At 33.6% G+C, this 27,995-nt stretch overlaps 1 protein-coding gene across 1 annotated transcript; it reads right to left on the bottom strand.

Annotated features, from left to right (window-relative positions):
- Positions 1–27,637, bottom strand: LOC126967997 (putative fatty acyl-CoA reductase CG5065). Its single transcript, XM_050812761.1, has 11 exons — positions 27,284–27,637; positions 19,419–19,518; positions 15,661–15,777; positions 15,257–15,379; positions 13,387–13,512; positions 8,952–9,102; positions 7,549–7,650; positions 6,310–6,499; positions 4,536–4,642; positions 3,209–3,338; positions 1–242 (listed from the first exon to the last, which is right to left on the bottom strand). Exons 1-11 carry the CDS (start codon positions 27,355–27,357, stop codon positions 14–16), a joined length of 1,449 nt encoding a protein of 482 aa, XP_050668718.1. The 5' UTR covers positions 27,358–27,637; the 3' UTR covers positions 1–13.
- Positions 27,638–27,995: the final 358 nt, after the last annotated feature.

Genomic DNA, 27,995 nt, shown 5'->3' with positions numbered 1-27,995 from the left:
TTATTTCTATAATTTATTTAACCTTACCATCAACGAGATACTTCTTAACACCTAAACAGAATGTTTGCATATATTTTTCCCAATCAATGTCAGCAACATTACAAAAGAATATACTTTTATCGTTTTCATCTAGTGATGCGATCAGTGCTTGAGTGTTATCAGATTTTATAAGCCATGATGTGGTGCTGAATGGCTTCATCAGTTCGCGGAGTAAGGTGCTCCGCCTACTGTCCTTCAAGTACCTGAAAGTTTTTAGAGTTCTTTATAAACATACAAAGAATGACAGCGAAAACTAAAACAAAAATTACACCAGTAGGAGGCTCCTTTGCACAGGATGCCGGCTAGATTATGGGCACCATAACGGTGCCTATTTCTGCCTTAAAGCAGTAATGTGTAAACACTACTGTGTTTCGGTCTGGAGAGCACCGTAGCTAGTGAAATTACTGCGCAAATAAGACTTAACATCTTATGTCTCAAGGTGACGAGCGCAATTGTAGAGCCGCTCAGAATTTTTGGGCTTTGCAAGAATCCTGAGCGGCACTGCATTGTAATTGATATGCAATTACCATTAGCTGTGTCCTGCTCGTCTCGTCCCTTACTTTCATTTAAAAAAGCTTAAGTGGGTCTCTTTCATTACTATACTATACACTATATTCTTCCCCTTCAATTTAAAATGACCACAAAACACTAGTTTATCAGTTACCTTCTTCTTCTTCTTTAATGTGTTCAGAAAGGAACACATTAAAAAAGAAAAGAAAAATAAAAATAATTATAATTATATTAAATTTCTTTCAATTCACAATTTTACTTATAAATCACTAGTTATTCGTCCCGCGCTACATACATCTGGTCACATGAATATTTTCTTCTTACATTGAAACGTTAATCTGATTAAAATTTGGTCTGAAAGTCTCTTCTTTTAACATTTTTATGGAAGAGGAGGACAAAAGAGTATACGGGTCACGTGATGGTACGTCATCACCGCAGCTCGTACTCTTTTGTAACACCAGAGGAATTACAGAATATTAAAGGCATTTATTTTCTCAAAATTGATTCCTTTAGAATTCTGTTTGATGTCATTTCTTATACTACTAGATACTACTCCCGCTTCGGAAACAAATGGCGCTCTGAGAGAGAAGAAGAAGCGGCGCAAGAAACTCTCCCAGCATTCTTTTTTATGCGCTCTTTTCAATAAAAATATACAATATTGTACAGTCGCTATAAAATAATCACAATCTAGTCCCAGGCTGTCCGATCATTTAGATATTCAGCAGTGGAGTAATAGGATTTACGACAGAGCCATTTTTTTATAAAACATTTAAATTTATTTATAGATAATGCCTGAACAGTGGCTGGGACTTTATTGTAGAAGTGTATACATTTACCCTTAAAGCTATTATGTATCTTATGAAGCCTACTAGAATTAGTTACAAGCAATCCCTTATTTCTAGTGTTATAATAATGAAAATCACTATTAAGAGCAAAAACGTGACGATTTTTGTGAACATATATTAAATTTTCATAAATGTACTGACAATAAACAGTTATAATATTTATTTCTTTAAATTTTTCTTTGAGAGACTGTCTATAACCAAGCTGATATATAGCACGAACAGCTCTCTTTTGCAGTGCAAACACTATATCAATGTCAGCAGCATGACCCCATAGTAATATACCGTACGTCATGATGCTGTGAAAATAACTAAAGTACACTAATCTAGCGGTCGCAACATTCGTGTGCTCTCTAATCTTTCTAACTGCATATGCCGCAGAGCTGAGTCTATCTGCTAGATGGGTAATATGGGGACCCCACTGAAGCTTTTTATCTAACGTGATACCCAAGAAGACCGTAGTGTCCACAAGTTCCAATCTCTGGTCATTTATAAGTACGTTGGTTTGTACCTCCGCTGTGTTTGGTGTAATGAACCGTAAACACTTTGTTTTTTTACTGTTTAAGTGCAGATTATTCGTCTCAAACAAACGCACATCTTTGAGAGTGCATTGCTTACCTCGTCATCAATATCCGCACGTCGCTTCACTTTAAAAATAAGTGAAGTATCATCAGCAAACAATACAATCTCATGGCTATCATCTACCACAAACGGTAGATCGTTAATATATATAAGAAACAAGAAAGGACCGAGAATAGAACCCTGTGGAACACCTATTCCACAGGTTTAGCCGAAGACCGTTTCCCATTTACATCGACTATCTGAACTCTTTCGCTTAAATATGATTTAGTGAAACCAAACTGATTTTTGTTCATTAATTTACAAAAATGCATTTGTAGCTGTTGAAGCAAAAGTTTTTCAAAAAATTTACTAAAAACAGGCAGCACTGAAATAGGTCTAAAATTAGCAGGGTCAAAAGAACTGCCCGATTTAAACATAGGTATAACTTTGCTGTATTTCATGAGGTCAGGGAACACACCCTCATCTATGCATTCATTAAATATTATTGCTGCCGACCTTTGCCGATTGTTGCCGACCTTATCAATTTTTGGTCAAGTCGATTATAAAAACTGCCATGAGCATAATGTAAATTAAAAACAGTATTAGTTTTACTAACGAAACTTTAACTGCTATCAAATATCTACTTATTACTAGAAATAAGAAAATATTTGAAGAAATATATATAAATTGTACAAAATTGATTTTGAAAACATTTAATATTATTGGCATTACTCAAACTGCAAAAATAATAGGCCTGCTTACTTACTCATAAATGATTTGAAATAATAATATAATAAATATGTTGCTGTTTTGTTTCATATTTAATAATTAATTATTATTTAATTTAGTTTAATATTCGCTTGGTTAAATATTGTAAAAGATCTTATAAATATTGTTAAATAAAAAGTATAGTAGAATTTGTTATAATTATAATAAGTCACAGTTCAACCTACTTGATTTCAAGAATTAGGTCCTTAGCAGCTAATAAGGATAATTCATTAAAAGGATGAAAGCGCATTTGCGCCGCCCGCACTTTCCAGCCGCGTACTACGAGCACAAGTCCGCAGTAAGTGGTGGGACGTTATCGCGAACCCACCACACTCACCCTGATGAAGGACCTACCTCCGAATGATCCCAAACTAGTCGGTACCCTTACCGATGAAGCGTGAGTAAAGCCGAATTTATAAAATAAATAGGATGAAGTCTAATTATTGTAGATCGTATTGGTACCAATTATTAATAAGAAATATACATACCTTGGTTTCTTTCCAGTTATAATGAGACCAATATCTTTTAATATCGACGGAAGATACTGACATAGAAATACTGTAGTACGAGCCACTAATTTAGATTCTGTCTGTAAAACTTTATTCGGAACTCTTGAACCTGGCAAAAGAAAAGTTTTAATAAACATTACATACAGCCTTTAAGTATCTGTCAATTTTAACATATTTTAACACCAAGTATATTGATGTGTGCTAAATAGATGAATAACATAGTATCATTATTCCTTCCGTATTTATTATAATAGTATGAGGATAAATTAGGTGTTGAAAAATCAATTTGAAATTAATTCGCTTAGCATTTGACCCAATTGTTGATGGCTTTTATACACACAGAATTTTTGAGTCATTTAGGTGAGAAAGAATAGCTCCTTAGATAGAGGTTCTACCTCTTAACAAAAAAAATGTTAATTTATATTCCGCAGTGATTTTCTAAGCACAATGTTTATGCCCACAAGAAATTTAACGTTATCGGAAGATAAGGCATAGTTTGCTATGTAAAGCTAGCACTTTTGGTATTCTTAAAGATCACGTGATCACTGCAATCAGTGATACGGTACGGTACGGTTTCAGTCCTGGTCACTCAGCTGGAGATCTTTTTGTATATCACACCCATAAACGGGCGCAGGCGGACTCTACCACTAGACATTACGTCAAAATGAGAAATCCACCTGCATTATGTTGACAAAAACTAAAACAGCGGGACAGTAAGCCTCGCATAACCACTTTATGGAGCCAATTATCGATTACAGTTTTCTCGAACTAATACCATTAAGGGACCTTCAGGCTTAGAACATACTCCATAATCGACAAGCGCCGTGGTATGCCGTAGATCGGCGCGTGCGTATTATTTTACGTGTAATAGATTGCTTACAATTAGGATGGTATGAGAGAATGTATGAGAAAACTATTGAAATAAGCTATAAGACCATGCAAAATAAACTATCTTACAAACAAAATGAGGGTCGGAACTTGGTCAGAGCGTAGTGTGCCGTACGGCACTTTCGATTTATATGTATATGAAAAATCTTGTCATCACTTGTCGATTTGGTAGGGCAGGTAACGTATCTCGTGATCCCTGGTGTTGCCATACTTTCCATCACATGAGTCCTTGCCGTTGGCTCTCTCTTATATAAAAAAGACCTATTTAACTATGTTCATTAATCTAATAGTCTCAAGATTAATTATTTATGTTGCTATTCAACTATTAAGCGAATCACTTGTGTGTGATAAAATAACATATAGTTATAAAAGATTGAGACAACATTGAGCTTAAGAAGATCATAATATATTTACTCACTGTATCCTAAGTTTTTGCTTTCTTTTAAAAACAGATCGCCTGCACGCTGCCACGTGATAGGATTTACAGAACTGCTACTAAAGTTGAAAACTGGAATATCATCAGACCTAAAATTATTGTAATTTCGTTGATTAAGAATTCAGTAATGTGTGAAACACCAAATAAACATAAATTGTTGTAAAGTACAACTGATAACGCCAGCCTGACTTAGTTACTTTTTTTTTTATGGAATAGGAGGACAAACGAGCGTACGGGTCAACTGTTGTTAAGTGATCACCGCCGCCCACAATCTCTTGCAACACCAGAGGAATCACACGAGCGTTGCCGGCCTTTAAGGAAGGTGTACGCGCTTTTTTTGAAGGTACCCATGTAGTATCGTCCCGGAAACACCGCACAAGGAAGCTCATTCCACAGCTTTGTAGTACGTGGAAGAAAGCTCCTTGAAAACCGCACTGTGGAGGACCGCCACACATCCAGTTGGTGAGGATGATATCCTAACTTGTGGCGTGTCGTGCGAAGGTGGAATTCGGCGGCAGGAATCAGGTTAAACAGCTCTTCGGAACACTCCCCGTGATAAATGCGGTAGAAGACACACAATGAAGCGACGTCTCTACGCAACGCCAAATGATCCAGCCGTTCACAGAGGTGAGGTTAAGGGTGACATACCCCTACGATTAGACTGAAATACAAATATTATTTATAGTTAAGTTTATTTAAATTTAATTACAGTATAATATGTGCGCCATTTTGTTCGATGACTTTTTGCCGTCTTGTTAGTGTTGACATGATAATATTGTTGCTGCAGAAATTAAGAAATGTTAACCAAATACTTCCTACAACATTCGTAAATTACCGAAACAGAAAGAAATCTGAAGATGCAAGGTCAGGACTATAGTCCTTATTATATAGAATGCATGTCCCTGTCAAACTCTTTTATCTTTTGCTGAGTGGCAAATGAATTAATGTGGGTGACCCAACGTTCACGTGATGAAAGAATCCACCCTCTCTTTTCATCTGTTCCGGCCACTTTCTGTCAATTAATTGCCATAATCTCATAAGTTTTTGCAGTAGGGTTTAAAAGTCGATGTTTACTCCGACATTTAAAGCTCATAATGAACAATTCCCTTACGTATTTACGTATTATCACTAACCCTATGTTGACCTGGTCTTTACTGCAGCCTAATAGTCTTTGCGTGCAACGTAGAGTTGCAGAGACCCAGTGCTCTGTAAACGGCTAGATCACTTGGCATTGCGTAGAGACGTCGCTTCATTCTGTGTCTTCTACCGCACTTATCACGGGGAGTGTTCCAAAGAGCTGTTTCACATGACTCCTGTCGCCGAATTCCACCTTCGCACGACACGCCACAAATTACGATATCATCCCCAACATTTGGATGTGTGGCGTTCCTCCACAGTGCGGTATTCAAGGAACTTTCTTGCACGTATTACAAAGCTGTGGAATGAGCTTCCTTGTGCGGTGTTTCCACGACGATACGACTTTAAAAAAAGCGCATGCACCTTCTTCAAAGACCGGCAATGCTCCTGTGATTCCTCTCGTGTTGCAATAGAATGTGGGCGGCGGTGATCACCTAACATCAGAAGATACGCTGGTTTGTCCTCCTCTTATATAAAAAAAAGTCTGTGGATCCTGACCGAATTTTGATCGCGACCTTTTTATTTGGAGGTTCTTGTCGTACATGATCCACTTAGAAGCGTATAGAAGAGAATTCTATCAGATGAGAACTTGTTGATTTACTACCAATTTCCTACTCACCGTGGTATCTTCTGAGCTGCTGCTACTATAATAAAATTGCACAAATAGTCCACAGGTACTAAATCGCATACATTTTTATCATTACCATACATTATGGTCATCACCCCTCGTGCCATATCACTATATATTGCTGTTGCTGCAATCCAGGTGTCTGCCCAACCAGGTAAAGGCTCTTTCAGTATGGGTGTCACTGAAAGTAAAATAATTTGTGCCTATAATTAACTGCTTCAAAAAAAAACAGCCATTAAATTCCTACACAAGGAAATCGCTGTTGAATTAACTTAAATTTAAAGTTCAGTTTATTCAGTTCGTTTTATTGTAAAGGTTAGTAATAGTTTTATTTAGATAAATGCTTGTTACTTGCATTTGCTTAGTCTTTGTTAGTAAGTAATGTTTAACTAATCTACAGGAACCCCTTTTTTATGAAAATAAGGAACGAAGCGAGCAGGACGTTCAGCTGATGGTAATTGATACGCCCTGCCCATTACAATAATATTTCATAACATCAAGAATTATTTCGTAACATATGCTCCATGTTTTTATAATGAAATTGTTTCACAGCAGAACTGTCAAACCGTGCGTCAATAAATTCTCTCACAGAAAATATGTCCATACAAAACAAATAATGGAAATAACAATAATTATGGGTCCCAAATCGAAATAAAAACTATCTCTCAAGTTGAACCAAACTGCACTCCATGAAATAATCCCCATTAAAATTCGCTCATTAGTTTAGGAGTCCATCGCGGACAAACAACGTATCACGTAATTTATATATATTAAGATGTAAAGCGAATTATGAGTTCATGACTTTGCTTCAACTTCGTCACACCTATTCCATTTCAACCGGAAGACGTCCACTGCTGGACAATATGTCGTTCTCTGTGAGTCTTAAATATTTGTGCCGTTTAGTCGCGAAAGTTAAGCGGAGAATGTACAAAATACTATCTACGCGCCTCAATAGGGCTACAGGAAACCAAAGCGCTGACAGCTATTTCGGTCAACGGATCAGCCTAACTATCCAACGTGGAAATGCTGCCAGTATTGTTGGTACACTTCCCCGTAGTGATATTTTTAATTTAACTTAATCACACAATTAATATTTATTGTTAAAATGATAGTTTGGTAAACTTACTTGCAACCTTCTTAATAGTACTAATTATTGTTACTTCTTATTTAATTATCATGCAAAATACTAACTTTCCAACTTATATTTTGAGAAATATTAGTTGCACTCACCAATTGATGGTCTCACCATGATCAAAGGCATGCTTCCTCGTTCTGTGCTTACTATATGCTCACATAGGGCTTTGGAAACTGCGTAAATATTAGGAACATCATCTGTAAAATATTTTTGCATTAGAATTTCTAAATGGAACGAATTTTTTTTTATTACAATTTAAGGTCAACTGAAGTTTATTATTTTATTATGGGAGCGCAATACCTCATTCTGTTACACTGAACTAGTTACTACAGTTTGCTGCAAATCATTTTCGCTGTTACCTAAACTTAAATTACCTAATCTGAGGTCGTCGAGAAAAAACAAGCGACACGGCCGTACTATCCTTTTCTAGAAGCAGTTCAGGGCATTTTCCCCTACAACTTCGTTGTGGGTAAAACTACAAATTTTGAATTTTGTGCGATGGTTAAGTTAATCTATTTTTTTAAAGCAAAAATATTTTCAATATTGATATGGTCGCAATAAGATATTTGTTAGATTAGCAAATTTTGATATAACTCTAAACAGAAGGGCCACTAAGTAGGGACTAAATAGTTACTGACTTGGTATTACATGGATGTCACATCTTTTTACGGTAGAAGAACTGAGTTACGAGACTTGTTTTTTTTTTACAAGTTATGTTTATGATCGTACACACTATTTGCGAAGGATGAAAGCCACCAATTTCCATCACATTAATAATTTTTTGAACTTATTGAGGACAAAAAATCATTTGCACCCCCTACAAATGATTTTTGTCCTCCTGAAAGACACCATGAGGACTTATTGGCATCGGACATGCATTTATGACAATATGGATAATGCAGCCACACCTACAGTAAAATGCAACAGAATGAAATGATATGCACTCATAATAGATTTTGGAGGTGTGAGGAATCATAAAACAAATTTTATTCGATAAATGTAATATTTTATTAACCTTTCCGTCGAATGTATAAAAGAAATAGTTTTGTGTTTTAATGGAGTCTTGTCAAATAAAATCAATAGGGAAATAGATGAAATACAAATATTACCAGTGCGGGGCTCCTTTGCACAGAATGCCGGCTGGATTATGGGTATCATAACGGCACTTATTTCTGCTGTGAAGCAGTAATGTGTAGACCTAACATCTTATGTCTCAAAGTGACGAGCGCAATTATAGTGCCGCAAAGAGTTATTGGGTTTTTCAAGAACCCTGAGTGGCACTGCATTGTAATGGATAGGCATATCAATTATCATCAGCTGAACGTCTTGCTCGTCTCATCCCTTATTGTCATAAAAATGTCTAGTCTAGCCAACTGCGAAACTATAAAGGCGTTGAAAGGCTCTTGGTACAAACTTAATTAATATAATATGAATGAATAAATGAATGAATGAAAACTTTATAATAGTTTGTATCTATACTAGACTTGACTAGACTTGCCTAGAAGTGTGTTGAGCTCTTCTTTTTTATAATCCTTCCGGCTTTCATAGTATTTGTCAATTTCTTTCATTTTTTCTGATGGCTGGTATAAAACTTCATCAATTATTAATCTGTCCGAATTTGAATATGCGGTTGAAATGTACACAAATTTCTAAAAAAGAAAGTTAATTAAAAACATGAACAATAATATATTTCAAATTGATAGGAGAATAAAAATAAAATACTAATACGCCTTAAATATTATTAAAGTGAAACTTTTATCCTATCGCCTCAAATATTTTCGCTCATGTATCGCATGTCGCATTACAATCGGGCGTGGTACTCCGCGGCTGATTGTACTAGGGGTGAAGTTGTATCATTAACTAGCTGACCCGGCAAACGTTGTTTTGCCATATAAAGTATAATTCACGCGATAGTTTTATAAGTAATAAAATATTGCCTATATTATAGCCTGTACATCATTTTGTTCTATTGTCAATAGTTTTTGCAGCGCACGCAAAAATAGGTTTTCGATTTTACACCTTGTGTTACAAAATAGCAATTTTATTAAGGATCCCTAATTTTGAAAAAAAAAACATAGTCTATAGCCTTCCTCGATAAATGGACTACCCAACACTGAAAGATTCATTCAATTCGGACCAGTAGTACCAGAGATTTCAACTACAGCTTTCATGTCAGTGTGTCAGTTCACGAAAGGGAGAGTAGGTTCGAACCCGTCACCCCTGGCCAAGGTTATATCATATTTATATTTAATATTTTACAAAGAAGTGCAGCATTCATTTTTTTTTCTTTTTTTTTAAATGTTTTTAAACAGCAATTTATTGATTTTTTTTTTGTAAATATTTTTTGAAATATGTTTTTTTTTTAATATTTTTGAAACAAAATTTTACGGAATATATTTTTGGAAAAATATTTTTTGGATTTTTTTTTTATTTATTTGAAATATTTGCTTTTAAACTTTGTCTGCCTACTGGGGCGGTTATTTAAATGATGAATATGAATATTTGTTTCCGAGTAATGGATGTTTATAATATGTATGTTTAAGTATGTATATATTGTATGAAATATATCGCTGTCATATAATCATAATTTGTGAAAAAGTGTGTCAATATAATATATGTAACAATTGCAACAGTTACTGGCACTTGACCAGAACACGATATACAGACCTAACTTGGTTTATTTTCACTTTAAATATGAGTGAAGTTTCATCCGAAAACAATACAACTACCTAGTATTTTTGTAAGTGATCCCATCACTCTACAACTCACAGACACTCTATTTCTTAGATCGATTACTCTCTCCATAGGACATCACTAGAGCTATACACTACTAGAGTTTGTCCTCAAGGAATCGTTCTATAGCCACTTCAATGGACACTAGAAGTGGATGAACTACTCAGTGAGCTTTCAGAACTCAGGATTGATGCACTGAGGTAGGATTACAATTAGGACTAGCTATTTGGTAGCTACTTAGCAACCCTCTGCAAATATTAATAATAGATGGATTATCTCTATATGGGGTAATGCAGGTAAGACCAATATAAAACCAATCCAAACCCTACAAAACCGAATAATAAAAATTTTACATAATTATGACTACTTAACTCCTACAGAAACTATTTACAAAGAAACGAAACTGTTCAACATTACTCAACCTTACAACTACTACACATGCATACTTATATATAAGATAACTCATAGACTCATTCACTCAAATACAACATTCACAACAAAACACAATACCAACAAATATGTCTTACGTCGCGCCAGACACCTTGTATTACCTAGTATTAGAACCAACCATGGTAAAAATAATATAACATTTGCAGAAGCACAGCTATACAATAAGCTTCCGAAAACTGTTAGAGAAGCGACTTCGCTCAACATCTTCAAAAAAAGGCTGCTATATCATTTACAAAGAAATGAATAAAAACATCTTATCATAATATCATATCATAATATCATATCATAAAAGATAACTCATAGACTCATTCACTCAAATACAACATTCACAACAAAACACAATACCAACAAATATGTATTACGTCGTGCCAGACACCTTGTATTACCTAGTATTAGAACCAACCATGGTAAAAATAATATAACATTTGCAGAAGCACAGCTATACAATAAGCTTCCGAAAACTGTTAGAGAAGCGACTTCGCTCAACATCTTCAAAAAAAGGCTGCTATATCATTTACAAAGAAATGAATAAAAACATCTTATCATAATAACAATAAACTATATCTTGTAACTTGGACCACTGCCTTAAAAACCGGAAAGCAGCAATGAGCAAATTCGCCTCTCAATCACTGATTTTATGTTCCCATGTAAGTGACGACAGTCTTAATGAGAAATTAAAGTTCTTTAAACCGATCTCATGTGCATGTAGATCGGCACCCTTATAATACAAACCGGAACGCAACAGCACAGGTCATGAAATGCACAATGTAATGTAAATATTAATAAGAGTGTAGCTGTACCTACAACCAATAATATCAATTAATACAAATGTCTAATATCTAACTTGTAACGTAATACCTTCGTAGCATTACAGATCGTAGAAATATTAATCGTACATAATAACTGTAATAAGCGTATGCCGAAAGATTCGTTCTGAAAAGAACATTTTATTTTATATAACGTAATATTAGCTCTGATAAGAACCATTTCATAATGCTGTACATCAACTCATAGCATCATACAGATCACCAGTAGTCAATTCATCGAAGTACAAGCATCGTCACGTTCTCCCGACGACCGCAGATATACTCACGTGATCAGTCATATGCTCCGCGTTACACAACGAAAGGCCGAGCGTACTCGACTGACGCGTCGGGGCGTCGATCACTATTCATGCAATTTTAAATTTTAATCAATGAGCGACAGAGTAGGTGCTAAATGCTCATTGACATCGAATGATCGAGGTTCGACGCGAGTTTACACAGGCCCGCGCTCGCCGGCCGGTTTACTGCGATAGCATTAGTCTTAGAGCGAGATAGAACACATAATATTATGTGTCGATGATGATACTATTGGTGTAGGTACAGCTACAAGAGTATTAAAAGTTGATTGAAATTCACCGTCAACATATTTATTTTTACTGAATATTTCATATTAATAATTTTTATCCCTACCGAAGAATCGAAAAGAAACTCAGCAATTGCACTTTTAAAAATAATATTTGCGCCATACAACACTGCGCCCCGGGTTAGATCCTGGCCCGCCACGTACCAATTCGTTTTCGGCATACGAAATCATCTTTTAGTCGACGCTTTACAATAATAACATTAGTAAATCTTTTATTTCAGGCATAACACGCATATTATTTAAAAAGGGCGGCAACGCTCTTCTGATTATTCTGATAATACAAAATGATAAGGATACAAAATAGTATAATATGATTAATGGCAGACAAACTCCAGTTATCAGTTTACCAGTGGGAGGCTCCTTTGCACAGGATGCCGGCTAGATTATGGGTACCACAACTGCGCCTATTTCTGCCGTTGAGCACTAATGTTTAAGTATTACTGTTTCGGTCTGAAGGGCGCCGTAGCTAGTCAAATTACTCGGCAAATGAGACTTAACATGTTTTGTCTCAAGGTTACGAGCGCAGTTGTGGTGCCGCTCAGAATTTTTGGACATTTTCAATAATTCTGAGCGGCACTGCATTGTAATCTGCAGGGCTTATTAATTACCATCAGCTGAACGTCCTGCTCGTCTCGTCCTTTATTTACATAAAATAAGAATAAACTCAAGGTTAAAAACAATTGAATTGAGTAAGAACAACAAGTATCCACAAAAGAGCATAAAATGATATATTTATGGAAATATTTATGACGCTATTAATTTTGTTATTATGCACTTCGATTGTTAATTATTGCACTCATTACTAGAATGTTGTTTAGGTTGTATCTGTTCGTAAAATTCACAAAGTGTTATCCTATCCAAAGGTCATTTCATGTAAAACCACATACTGTTATGTATGACGTCATGCTTTTACTAAGTTGGAAAAATTTTTGTTTATGAATTTTGTTTTGTTTTATGAATTTCTTTTGTGCGGATTTTTAACATCTTAATCCAATCGATAATAATGAAATAATACCTTTGAAAACATTCATACCTAGTGGAAGGTAATATAATTAAGGTGTATTTTTGGGATCATTAATTTCAATAATTTAACTGATGTTTTAGTTAATTAATAGAAAAATAAATTAACTAATTAATTAATATGAAAAATGTAGTAAATTATATGAATCCGAAAAATCAATAAAATGGTAAAAATATACTTGCAAGAGCTGTCTATTAAATTGTCCAGCTAGATTCACTGCATCAAGTATAAGATATAAAACACAAAAAACTAGTCTTAGCAGTTTTCACCAATCTATGTTAAGATAATAAGCGGTTTTCACCAATCTAAGTAAATTACTTACGTCTATATTTTTTATTTTCTTGCTTAGGTTTAATACTTTACGCGTACCACCTACATTAGCATCCATTGTTTCTTTAAATGTATCTGCAAATCTGACTGTTGCTGCAGAGTGAAATACAACGGAAACCTGTAATTTATTAAATAAAAATATTTGACTTACATCGTAAATGTTTCTTTAGAATTTAAATTACTCAAGGAAGTCATAATTGTAATAGTAGTTATTTTTCTTTGAGTAAAGAATCACTTCCGCTCAGTTATGGTAAGGTTAACATTGATGACAAAATTAAAGAAGAATTAAGTCTACAGAAATTTCGTGTTTTCTATAAGTTAACAGTCACCAAGTACCTTATATAGGTATATGTGGACTATAAGAAATAATTGAATAAAAATTATACAAATTTCATTGTATTCATATTACAACTAATCTCTCACTAATTATTTAAAACGATGCGAATTATAACTCAAATATTTGTCAATAATTTAAAACAAATGTGATTTTTACAAAACTATATAAATTTTGTAGGGCGGTTAATAACTCAAGCTCTCCAGCGTGTGGCGTTAATTATAGATGGTAAGTTTTTAGTCATTCTTTATCTTCATTCATCCTACTAGGTGGTATTTATCAAGATGCTAAGTCCACCCACATCTCGTTGCCATCTGGTATTCCACAACCACGTGTTTTGCAAGAAACTTCTTGCCTCGCCCAGCCACTTTGTGGTATCAATGACTGGCTGCCGTTTCCTAAACCGATACGATTTAGGGATCTTCAAGAAAAGAGCACACCTTAAAAACCGGAAATGAATTTCTTGACACATGTTGTTGCGGATGTCCACGGGCGGTTGCCTCACCACTCCTATCCTATGAGCCTCTCGCCCGTTTGACCCCTCTTATATATAAAAAAAATATTATATTTAAACTGTCATGGTATATAAGTCGAGTATTGGTAAAAACTTTTGAACTTACATTAAATAATAATCTACTTAGACCCGAGTTCGTCAACAGACGTTAAAATAATGAACGACTGTTTAAGGTTAAAACGGCCGTTCATAAATATTTTAGTTTTTATCATGCATCTACCATTGATTAGATACTTTAACCGATTAATTAACTTAAACGAAGTAGCACACGTAGTTTAACCATTGTTTTGCTCCATGACGTGGTAAATTGTGCGACATATTATGTTTGTTTCAAAATAAAAATGCGAGATGCATTACATAATATTATTGAAGATGATTTTGAAAATATTGAAAGAATAAGTTTTACTCTTCGTTTTTTAGGGATTACTTCGAGGAATATGGTGAAAAAACATTTGAATTGTTGTTTACTTGTTTCTTTGGCAATAATAACAAAGTCAATTACATTGACAGATGGAAAGTTGGTAAATTAAAAAGTCGTTCAATCTATGCGGTGAATAATCTCAGCAGTAACAAATTTCTTAGTTTCTGAAGACCTTGCTTATTCACGAAGCCATATATAGCAGAGTTGATTAATATACACTCGTCATTGGCGAAATCTATATATATATGGACATAACTTTGACGAAAGGAGCATTACATCTTACAGCATTACCCTCCCATTTTTGATTCTCATTTTATTAAAAACAATTATAACTGAATATAGTGTCCTCTTTACAGAGTAATGTAACATTACTGTTCTGACCATAAAATCATTTGTAAATCATTCATTCCAAAACGCTCGGTTAGTAAACCGTTGGTTAAAAATTCATGATGAACACGAATAAAACGCGGCTTGTTTAAACAACTGTGAGCTGTGAACAGATCGGTTATGTAATCAACGATTATATTATTGTGGTTGATGAACTCGAGCCTAAGGCAGCTAAAATGTTAATTAAAAAAAATATATTTACAGACCTTATTAATCAAAGTCTCCTGATCATATGATTTAATTCCCAGTTGGGGGGCAGTCATGTCTCCCTCGACAGGAATTATCTTTTTTAAGTCATCTGGCCTTCTTTGTTTAAGTTTTGTAAAAAGCTGGAATTTTTTATAAGGAAATCTTTTGTACACACTTTCAACTATATTAAAAGTAAAATCCAAATAGACCAACAAGCCTATAGATCGCTAATTGGAAGTTATTACAATATTATTTAAATTTAACTTAAAATAGTTAATCTTAGATCTACCTTCCTTATTACACAGAAGTTTATATTTAAGCAAGTAATCAACTGAAACTAATTTATGAATACTCAAGTATATCGGATATACTATCGGAGAGCGGTAATTGAAATCATTAAAAAAATTGCAATATTTCTTACCGGAACATTGGTCATTTCTTCCAACCGTTTTTGCGTACTAACTCCTTTCTTTGGCCTTATTAATACGAAAATATTTTCAATTTCAGTGCAATTGTACAGTAGCCTCTCTATTATTACCTGAAATAATATTTATTTATTAGCATTTATGTATGTTTAGGTATTTTATATTGTATTAAATATTATATCGTTGTCTTGTACCCATAGTACAAGACAACGATATAATATTTTGCATATTTTGAATCAAGATAATTTGTGTAAAAGTGTATCAATATTATTATTCTTAGATTTGAGTTCAAATGTGAGTAGTAAATAATTACTTCTAAATGATTCAAATATCTCGCCTTATGTATCACAGATACTTATACAATTAAGAACAATTAATAATAGATATTAATAAACACGGTGATCAAATAAATACAAATTTTATTTTTTTTAGTTTGTAAGATAAAGAACTAACTAACAAACTATAGATGCATAATATTGAATCAGAAAGTGCATGTGGTTAGAATCATTTAAATCATGATCAATCAAATAGAAACAGAAATTACTGATGGTATCGAAATTGGACCAGCTCAGCTACAGGGCTCTGTACATGATGTAATGCATCTAATTCGAGTGGAGTTAAAGGTTAATCAAAAATGCACCATAAACATACTGTTACCGCCTGTCATTCATATTTTATAGTTCACTCTACGAAATGATACGATCCAAGTCCGAGCATTCGTTCACTCCGTATCAAACCTTCAAGCACGCCATACTAGTTATTACATATAATATTGAATTTAATAATGTGTCAGAGTTTGTAATATATACATTTAAGTTCACAAATCTTTTATTTATGTTCAAGTACTGAACACATACTAGAGCGACAAGCTTAGTGTAAATATAATATTTGTTCCAAGAGGGAAACGAGTTGCCAAGGACAATTGTAGAATGAAAAGGATAACAGGAGGTTCTCTGCCAATAGGCACATTCATCTAAGAGATATTTTGTATTTCCTAAAACTACTTATGGTGAAGTGGTAAGGATAAACGGCTACATCAAGTTCAATGTTAAAATGAAATGTAAAAGTGTTCAATGTTCAAGATAAAATTAATACAATTACACTATTACTACAAACTGTTCAAACTACAATCTGTCCAGTAGACATTCGTTGAGAGATAAATTTAAGGAGATAAGGATTAAGGAGAATTCATATTTGAAAACCTAATATTTGTGCATAAGAATATAGATCGTTTAAAAAAAAACAGTGACATTCATAGCTGCAACACTAGAAATAAACATAATCTTGCTCTGATTCACACAAGGCTAACGAAAATAGACAAATCATTCAGGGGACAATGTGTCCGTTTTTATAATAAAATCCCTGAAGAAATTTGCAAACTACCATTAAAAAAGTTTAAAATATTTGTTAAACAGAAACTTTTAAAAAAAGCTTATTATACAATTAAAGATTATATACCAGATAAAAGTGCATGGGATTAAAGCAATGTAAATAATTTTAAGGTCTGCATACTATTTTAATTTATAAGCAGTAGGACTGTATTATTCTATTATTTGTATATTTTCTTGACTTCAAAATGTGATACGGTTATGCTATTTTGAGAAATAAACTATTTGAATTTGAATAAATCAGTAAACATTAAACGAGATCACAAAACTTCATAGCTTGATTAAGAACCGGTTTTTTAGCGATTCTTAAAACATCGGTATTTCAATTAATTTTTGTGGTTGAGTTCATCCCCATGTCCATATATATAACAACTTTGACTGTGGATATGGACTGTAACAACTGGCAGAGCTATGCTCATATGGTACGGTATAATAGTATAGTAATACTTCAAACATCACGCGACAAAACACGATTGAATTTGAAGATTTGAAAAATCAATTAAGTCAATAAATAAATTAGATAATTAGAGTCTAAGTTGTACACGAATAACGTCTGACTCATTAAATTAATTTATTCAAATTATGCATGATTAATGTAATCATCAATCAGCTAATAAGGTAATGTGAGAATTGTATTTTTCCACTGTTTTATACAAAAAAGGAAGAACTCTGTATTACATAATTGCCAATCAATTATATTATTTTCATCAATTATAAATAAAATCATTTTAGTTGTAAAAAGTTGACAAAAAGTTGGTTGCCGCTTTTAAGCTATTGCATAGCTTCTATCGCCTTGAGCGTGGGGACCGAATCCAGAAATTCCGTAACGAAAATAACCTAACACTTACTTACTAGATGTATATAGATATTTCGGCACACTTTTACAGTTGCCGTGGAACAGCGGTTATCACATATGCTCGTTGTGCAGAAGGTCCTAGGTTCGAGCCTGGGGTAAGTCTTGATTTTTTTAATTTCTTTATTTTTTTATCACGTTTTTTTAATTTTTATTATTATGACAAACATTTTTATTTAGTTTTACCTGTCCCGTTGTCTGTCTGTAATCAAATCTTGCAAGTTAAATTAACCTCAGTTCCCGTTTGCTTTTTTTAAAATTAATTTTATTTAAAAAATACTAATAATACTGCATAAATATAATAAATAAATAATTATAATTGCATAAGTTGATAAAAAATGCTATGCAATAGCTTCACCGCGGCAGTCCCAGAGTGCCACACGTCTTTTTTTTGTAATTCAATAAAACTAAGTACAAAAATATTAAAAGTCGTACTTGCATATGTACCACCATAAGAAACTTACATAATTTATATATAATCTAGATAGAGTGTGAACACGTCGCAAAAGTTGCGGCGAACAAGTGATCAAAGTATCGCGAGCTTATAAGATGTAGCAGCTGCTATGCACACTAATGTAATAAACCAGGCCTTTTGTCGTGCGTTGCCTAACAGCATGAGGCTCTTAATGTATAAATTACAGGAGATACAAGAATATGCACTCTAAAATACTCTTATCACAGAAACAGTCTATTTATTGCCTAGCCATAAGGCTAGGCAACCATTTTCAAATCTGGTTTTCATTATTTGTTTAACTGCATCAATACATGCACTGTCAAAAGTTCACCTGTCATACTATTGTGGTAAGAGATACAAACCACCGACAGACAGAATGACGCACAGCGGAGTCTAAGTAAAATGGTCCCCTTCATAAAGAAGTAATGGGTCAAAATACTTTTTTCAATACAATTATTGCCAAAATGGCGTACTTTCAGAGGCTACTATTACTATGATCATTCTTTTAAGAGCTTGATCATACCTATAATTGTTACCTAGTTTAGTTTTAAATTTAAAAAGTTGTATAGTTTTGTTGACGAGTAGAAATACATAAGTCCGTATGCATTGAATACTTAAAATTATTTTAGTATATTTAATTGACGGTTTAAATTATATTCTTTTCACTTTTACTTTAGTTTCGTTATAAAAAAAAGTTCAGTTGCAAAAATGCGCCATTTTCTGTAAGTATGTTGAAATAAACATATTTTATTCGTTGATTTATTTTTTTACTGTTTCCCACAACTTTATTGTATATCATTGTATAATACACGGGTATGTAAGTTATTACAATACAAAGCCTCGCCTACGGCTTGGGTTAGGTAAGTGGCAGCTCGTTTGCAATATCTTACTTTCCATCCTTATATCATAATATACATGTAGCTTCACCTAAACATGTGAACAGCTTCATTGAACAGTTTATTTCAGCTTATTTTTTAAGGAGTAATAATTAAGCGTACCGTATGCCTGAAGGACTAACTTTTGTTACTAGCTTTTCCTTCTAATTCATAACCAACGTACCTTTCCAAGGAAACCAGTTCCACCAGTGATAAATACAGATCGTCCCGCATAATAGTCAGAAACTCTTGCGTACGGCTTATCTGTCGCGAATGTAGATGATCTGAAACAATAGTTATTTGTTCAACAAGTGAGCAAAGTTATTTTTTGCTGCGAGTGCTGACTTTAAATCACGATTTGGTGAAGTAGACTACTGAGGTAGTGAGTGATTTAAAGGCACGAGAGAAAAAAAATTTGCTCTCGTGTGACACATACAACTTTTCACCTTGACTAGCAAGAAAAGTGTTATAGGTTAGAGAAACAATTAATATAATATTTAACAATGTTTATTTATAAATCTAAATTTCGATAAGTAATATATAAATTATTATAACAATGAGATAATACGCTAGGCTAAAATGAGTTTCGGAACGCACCGGATGTTGGGTTCGAAATTTAAATCACTTTGCCTCACGCTCCCAGCAAAAAGTGTTTTTGCTGCTAGTTTTCACGTAGCAATAGCGCACTTTTCGTGCTGGAGAGGTGAAAAATATATTACTGAGATGTACAATGAAAAAATAACTAGATCAGTTTATTATTTTTCTACTATTTCTATTAGCCCTTTAAAACGTTTTCTAACGGATAATTTTATTACAGAACGAAATTAATTTAAATCAACTTTAATACTAGTACTATATTTATGTATGTTCTTAACGAGGTAGGCACTGCCTAATTGCCTAAATGGTATGCACGCCACTGTGCTTACTATATTATATCATTTTGCTTAGTGAAAAATATTCCTTCTTTGTTTTCAGCTTTTTATTTGAATAAAACCGATGGCCAGGGCTAAGCAAAGGCCGTTTTTTTATGTCTGGAAAATACTGAAGTCATCCTCGCACTCAACGTGTTTAAATTTGTCAAGTTGTAACTGCAAATTTTTAGTAACTAAATATGAATAGTGTGATTCTTCTACTCCATTGATAAGCTTTTGATAGAGAGTTAATCATTGTCTAGAAGTTTTATAAGTAGCAGATTACGTCCTACAATTTTACGACATTTGTCGTAACGTAAAAGCAGATTCGATTTGGTCTCTACGTCGCATGGAAAAACTTCCGCGCGGTCTGGTGCCTTCAAGATGTTTTATGAACTAGCTGCCCCGCCTGAAATATCCATCCTGGATTATCGAGACCTTTGTGCGAAATTTAGTCCACGATACAAGAATCATACTTATTCAGCACCACACTTCCTACAAATGTCCTTTAAACTTATCGTAGTGTTCACGTTCTGGCATTATACAGAAAGAGGAAATGGGTAAGATTAAGATTTGCATCCTTTGTTAATTTTTTCTACTACTTGTAACACATTAAAAAGGTCATCATAACTACAAGTCTGCAAACTATTTCAATAAAACACTTTTTAAAGGATTGAAATGCGTGTAAATTCAACTGTACACTAGATTTTGCATAAAAGTTACATTCTTATTATCATTTTAACTGACCCAACGTTTCATGACCTTTCCAGAGCACGTTTTCGTAGGGACAACAACGCAAACTGTAATGTAATAACAGATTTTCAATAATACGTGTTTTAATCTTGTTGTTTTAGTTAAATATGTAACACTCGCGTTAATAAAAAAAATACTATCTGCAAACTATGGTAAAAAGAATGAAAAAAAAAGTTTGTTAATACAATAGTAAATTTACGTATTAATGATGATATAATAGATTAATATATAGTATCAATGTTACTCGCTGTATATAACAATGTTACTCGCTGTATATAACAATGTTACTCGCTGTATATAACAATGTTACTCGCTGTATATAACAATGTTACTCGCTGTATATAACAAGGTAGCTAATAACGAAGTACACAATTTTCACGACTGGATAAAAGAATGAGACCTTTTGTTTGATCATTATCAGCTATTAATCCGAAAACTCAATTAATATCAAATGGAAAGCTCCTCGCATAATGTATCGGCCTTCATTATCTAATTAAAAGTACTTTTGACTTAATCGTGTAACGCATTACATTTAAGTACTTGACGTTTAAGTATTTTTGATGCGTCACTTTACATAATATATTGTAGTTGAAATTATTTGTAAAACGATGAAGCTGTAAATGTTGTTTTAAAAGAGTGGCAATGAGTGTTTTGCCAGTTTATCTTATTTAAGCTGAATTTTTTTAGTAGCGGTAAATTTAAAGAGAAAAGGAAACCTGACATTCTTAAGTGTCATTTCTTTGACACGAATAAAGTGATTTTGATTTGATTTAATGTAGCGGAGAACTTCATGTGGTACATCCACAATTATTAAATGAATATTTCGATTAAAATCTTTTTTACATAATATAACATTCCGTTTATCCTAGCGTAAAAACTTTGCGCATCAAACTAGCATATAATTAGAATATATTGAAGACTGTATTAATTTTCAATGTTATTACGTTCAAAACAATGTATTTCCTTAGTATATATAATTTACATATGTTGTTTGCAATTTATACCGTAATTTATGTTGATTAGATGCAATAAAAAAGACAGATGCTTGTAACCTTTACGCGGTCGAATAAAATATAATCTCATGCTGAATGATTGGCCGCAAAATATTTACAAATTAATTTAAATGTCTGATATTGATCCATAATAATTATTTGCAAAATATTGGTAAAATGATGACTTCGATACTACGAATACGAGCTGTTCATATTAATTTATATTTTATTTAAACAAAACAGCTATATTATAACTATATTACTATGATATCATTAGGTAAATTAAAACTATTATTACGTGAAATTGTCCCGAGAATATTGGGAGCATTTCCGCGTAGGATAGATAGGCTGAATCGATGGCCGAAATAGATGCCAGCGCTTGGTTTCCAGTAGCCCTTTTGAGGCGCGTAGATAGTACTTAGTACATTCTCCACGCCTCTGGGCCCCACGGGCCAAGTGGCTCGACACAAAACGGCACAAAGATGTATGACTCACTGTAACCATCATATTTGCGACATTTGATCTCTTTGACAGCGTCGAAGCAGCAGCCCCAGCACCTACTGACGTAACTTGGACATGAGAAAAACCCAGAGAGTCGACAAAAGTTGCCTCCCACACCAGCACCCTTCCCCGTGCCCAATCGACCAGATTCATTCCATCAGGAAATATGTATTATAAATCTTTATATTTAAATGAAATTTTCTGTGTGTTTAAGTGGATTCGTGGATGGGTTAGATGCACAATTGAACTACCTCCTGAATGGCTGGACCGATTTTGATGTTTTTTTAGAGTGTTTCATTGAATTTGAGATTGGTTTAGATTCTCAATACAATCGACATAATATAATTCTCCTATGTAGGTTAGTGATCTCCTAAGGGTTGGACCTATTTTACTACAAAGGTATATTCTCACACCTATATGTATGTTTTTTTGTTGGATTGTTTATAGAATTTTTATTTATTCGTCTGCAGACAGCTGTAATATGGTGAATTGGTATTCTTACTGCTAGTTCTCTTAACGTACCGCAGGACCTCATTAAACATTTTTTTCAAGTATTTAAATAAATTTTTTCGTTCACTATCATTGTTGGACTTTCCGAGCGAGGATCGTTTTTGATGGATATTCTTTCACATTTAAATTTGGTGCACCAACGGGCAACTGAGAATATGGTGAAGCATTTGCACCTATAATATTGTATAATCTCTCTAAAAACGGAGATAGCAGAAGTCCACTACCTTTTAAGCAACTATCGCTTTCACATTTAGCCGGATTATATGTACTTCGTCACCAATCGCCATACTGTAATTACTACTATTTCAAACTTATGTCAAATCACTGCAAGTTTCATACTAAACTAAATTAAAAATTTTACTAGGTAGTACCGCCCCTCATTACGTAGTATTTACATCCTCTTTGGTTTTATACATTTCCGTCAATATGCTCTGACAAATTAAAAACAGAAAACTTTCAATTATAAATCAAAAGATATTCTGAGTGTTTCTTTTTTAAATTATATAAATATTCCAGCTTTACCAGCTAGTATTTACTTTATATGGTTCCAAAGAGTTCCTCATTAAGTGAACGCCCCGCACGTAAATGTAAATATTGCATAATCCCAAGGTTAGATGTCTGATGTTATATCATAATTATATGCAATATTACTGCAAGACTGGTTTGTTTTGTTCAATGGAATTTTTAATCAAATCTTGTGACAATTATTATGTAAACACAAATTTAAATATTTTTGAATACCTGTCTATGCAGAAATTAAATGTTGAATCAATTTTACCAGGTAGTCAATGTATCACCGATTCAACAATTTTAAATAATAATTCGTGAAACATCGAAATAAATTTTGTGAGTTGACTGCTAAAACTCTCCCTATCTCGTAACCTCAAAATAAATTCTCCGACTGCCACAGCCTGTTTCTGTATAATATTCGCTTCGATCTATGAAGAAAATGAGATAAATAGTAGAATTAAAAAATATTATTGTTTTGCGTCACATGCTTTAAGATATTTGTCAAATGATTATTATATTTTTATATATATTTCTTTAATAAAAATAGAATTCCAACGCGAAAATGCTGCCAATATTCTTGGTACACTTATAATAAATAATTTATCTATATTAAGTATTGTCTCTACGGTCAGTCAAGTGGTCTGGGCCAAAAGGCACCAGATCAAGAGGTCGGCCAAAAACCAGATGGGCAGACGAAATTATTGCGTACGCGGGCGGAAGTTGGATAGATAGAGCTAAAGACAGAGAAGGATGGCATGCCTTGGGGGAGGCTTTAACCCGAACGGGGTCCATGCATTAAATAATTAGGTAGTTGATAATTAAAACAAATAATAACTAAACTAATTATAATTAATTATTGTTAATATAGTTTAAAGCATTAAACTTAAAATTTATACATTTTACAAGATTTTAGTTAAGTATTCATTTCTCGTTACGTTAATCCACTAGCTAAAACAAATTTTGTTTTATTTATTAATATATTTAGCGTAACGTCACCCAACGGAAGACAAGCGTTGGTTTTCAAATCAGTAAACATGCTGAGTAGGCGCCATTTTTGTAACGTGTAGTAAAAAAGTTTCAGTTTTTGTGTGTCTATGGTTTGTCTCTTTCATCATGTATTTTTAGGTTATTTGTATTTATGTGTACTATACGTTTCAAATAAACATATTTCATTCATTCATTCATTATTTTGTTTTGAATAAATAAACATCATCTCCCAAAACTTTACGTGCCATTCGTTTCAACTATCATAAAAAAATTCCCGGCTCAAGTGCACCCCAGGCCAAGAGGCATTATGCAAGTTGAAGTCATGCTCAAGTCTAGAACCTTCGTGTGCTAGCTTGTCTTAAGTTGCTTATTGGTCATAAGGCTATGACATGAACAGTCAGGGGTCCACCATTTTGATTTCAACGTAAAACACAAGCTTCAATTGATGTTGTTTTATGACAATAAGGGACGAGACGAGCAGGGCGTAAAGCTGATGATAATTGATACGCCCTGACCATTACAATGCAGAACCGCTCAAGATTCTTGAAAAACCCAAAAACCAAAAACTCTGAGCGGCACTACAATTGCTCTCGTAACCTTGAGACATTAATTTCACTAGCTACGGCGCTCTTTAGACCGAAACACAATAATGCTTACACAATTCTGCTTCACGATAGAAAAAGGGGACGTTGTGGTACCCATAATCTAGCCGGGTCCTGTGCACCGTAGCCTTCCACTGGTAAACTAGTTCTTTAAATCATTCCTTATTACAGCAAGTTTCACCGAATACTTTCAAGGCTTTCATTCTATCAATGCCATGTACTTTGCGTTGGCTTGCGGTGTGACCATGACATCAACAAACCTAATAATTATCGATATGTATCCAAATATTATAATCTACACGAGTTACTTGGAGAGACTTGTATTACGTACAAGTTATAAACTAAATAAAACCAAACTGGAATTACTACATTAAAGCGAAACTGCAGAATAAAAAACGGATATAAAACAACATTGTTTGGAATCTTAATATCATCAATAGCACCAATATACCTTTATGATAATTCCTATATATTATAATCTTTTGTTTCATATGAATAACTTATTTTAATGCAGTAATTTTGTCAGCGTTTAGCAGAGCTTACTTGATTAGTTTAGAACCGATAAACTTTTTTTAAACTGGACATTTTTAAATATTGAACAACTTGGAGTTGTTGCAAGACGTACATCTCTATTTTGCCTCCTTATATTGGAATGGAACATCCATACCACACAGTATATACTCAAATAGGAACGTCCACATGGAAACGTGGTTTGGAAACAAGGAGCTTTCTTCCACGTACTACAAAGCTGTGGAATGAACTTTCTTGTGCGGTGTTTCCGGGACGATACGACATGGATACCTTAAAAAAAGCGCGTACACCTTCCATAAAGGCTGGCAACGCTCCTGTGATTCCTCTGGTGTTGCGACAGAATGTGGGCAGCGGTGATCACTTAACACCAGGTGACCCGTACGCTCGTTTGTCCTCCTTTTCCAAAAAAAAGAACACAATTTTCACTTGAACCGAAGGCTCGTTGAATCAATTGATTCTGCTCAAATAACAACAATGTAACAATATTTTTTTGCAAATGGAAATGCAAGTAATCTCTGGAAGTGTTTATTATGAAAGCATTTTTCTACCGTGTCGCGGCGAGTGTCAAGGACCTATTTGACTTGATTTCTGCTGCTTACTTCCAGCTTCGCATAACACAAATCAAATACAAACAAAAAAAGCCAAACTGCAGAAGTAGCTTTCCTATTGGGTTTTCCTTATGTTCTTAAATATGATATCAAATGATAGCAACGGCCCAACCTCCCTCGGAGCAATTGAAGGAGCATAGGTGCATTGCCATTATTACTGGTGGTAGGGCTTTTTTATAAAGAAAACCTGACCCGGAAAGGTCATAATAATACCATTCTAGAATGCAATAAATATATTGACTATAAAGTTATTTACTTATTTATTTATAACAGTGCATTAATTATATAACAGGTTATATAAGTTTTAATAATAACTACATATTATAAAACAAGGTCCTCCGCGCGCTGTCTGTCTGTTTGTTCGCGATAAACACAAAAACTATAGCACCGATTTTCATGGCGTTTTTACCACTGGATAGCATGGTTCTCGAGAAAGGTTTAAGTATATGATTTGGTAAGTTTTTGTATACATTAACGTTATTTGTTGGAAGTGTTGGAAAAAATAAGCCTGAGAGCTTTCAACAAAAAATAATGTTTTTTGAATTGTTATATAGGTTTATAAAAAAGTCCGTGATGGCATAATTATGTCTATCTCTTAAGGATAACATACTATATCCATTTTAAAACCTCAAAAAATTCGATATTAATCTTTATAATTTTATTAAGTACTATAAAACATTTTAAAATCATTCAGAAATACGTTTTTGTTTTATTTTTAACTCATTAACTTTGATTACACATTTCTGATGGCCTTATACTTATTATTCCCGAATACTTACATCATATTTTTCACTATTGAAAGAACAGCGTCTGTCAGGTCAGCTAGTTATATATATATATATATACGAAAGATATAGATTAAAATACGGCTGCATAAATCAAATAAAAAATAAGTTTAATTGTGTAATAACGACCGATACGACTTAGGAATATCCAAGTATAGAACATACTCCCATCATAAAGTCCGCCAACGCATCTCTTGACTCCAAGTTTTTCGGATGTCCATTATCAGTTGCCGAAACACATCCCATCACATTTCCTATTGTCCTTTTGCCCTCTCTTAAAAAAACTCTAATAAAAAATCTCTTCTAAAAAATCAATTAAACCTAAAAACCTTAGAAGCTGTTTGATATTAAAATTTTACCCAGTCGAATATCTGTTAGTGCCTAGACTGTAAGGCACTCGAGACACTACTAAACACCTCACAACACGATACATACTGCTTCCTTAAAGCACAAATATAAACTGACCTTAAAACGTAAAAACAACACAGTCTTATAAAGTAATGTAATTCGCGGTAAACATTGCCACGCAAAGCTAAAGTCATTGGCTTGCGGTGGTACGTAACAACTATAGCAGAATTATCAAAAGTGGACTTCAGAGCATTTCGCGAACCGCGGCTTTGTGGCCTTGTTGATGAAAGCGGGGGAATGTGTGTGAATGGTTAACATCATAGACTTATATGTGAACTTAGAGTTTGTTCAGACTTTAGTTACGTACAACTTTGCTGATTGTGAACGTGATCTTAATGTTTGTATTCTGCTGTCTTAGCTTAAGCTCAGTATAATTATAGCTATCAAATGACTACAACAACGAAATAAAAGATTAAAAATAAATCCAAGAGATAAAACAATCATAGGTATAATGTTTGGTAATAATACTCATAATATTAGAAATAAGGACCTAATTAAAAATATAGAAAAACTAATTAATATTTGCAATAACACCAAATCCAAAGTGATGATGTGTACATTCCCATACTCCTCGGATTTGACACAGGAGCAAAATAGAAAAATATTTAAATTAAATACAACTTTCTATAATGCGACATTCCACAATAGTAAAAATTTAATTTT

Source organism: Leptidea sinapis, chromosome 14, assembly GCF_905404315.1.
Source record: "Leptidea sinapis chromosome 14, ilLepSina1.1, whole genome shotgun sequence".
Taxonomy (NCBI): domain Eukaryota; kingdom Metazoa; phylum Arthropoda; class Insecta; order Lepidoptera; family Pieridae; genus Leptidea; species Leptidea sinapis.
This window is presented reverse-complemented; position numbering and strand designations above follow the sequence as displayed.

Excerpts from the sequence above, each read along its gene's own strand:
- LOC126967997 (XM_050812761.1), bottom strand. The coding sequence starts at position 27,357 with ATGTATCGTGTTGTGAGGTGTTTAGTAGTGTCTCGAGTGCCTTACAGT. Across the intron at positions 19,519-27,283 it reads ACTAACAGATATTCGACTGG|ATCATCTACATTCGCGACAG; the intron begins GTAAAATTTTAA and ends CTATTGTTTCAG. Across the intron at positions 13,513-15,256 it reads AGGAGACTTTGATTAATAAG|GTTTCCGTTGTATTTCACTC; the intron begins GTCTGTAAATAT and ends AATAAATTACAG.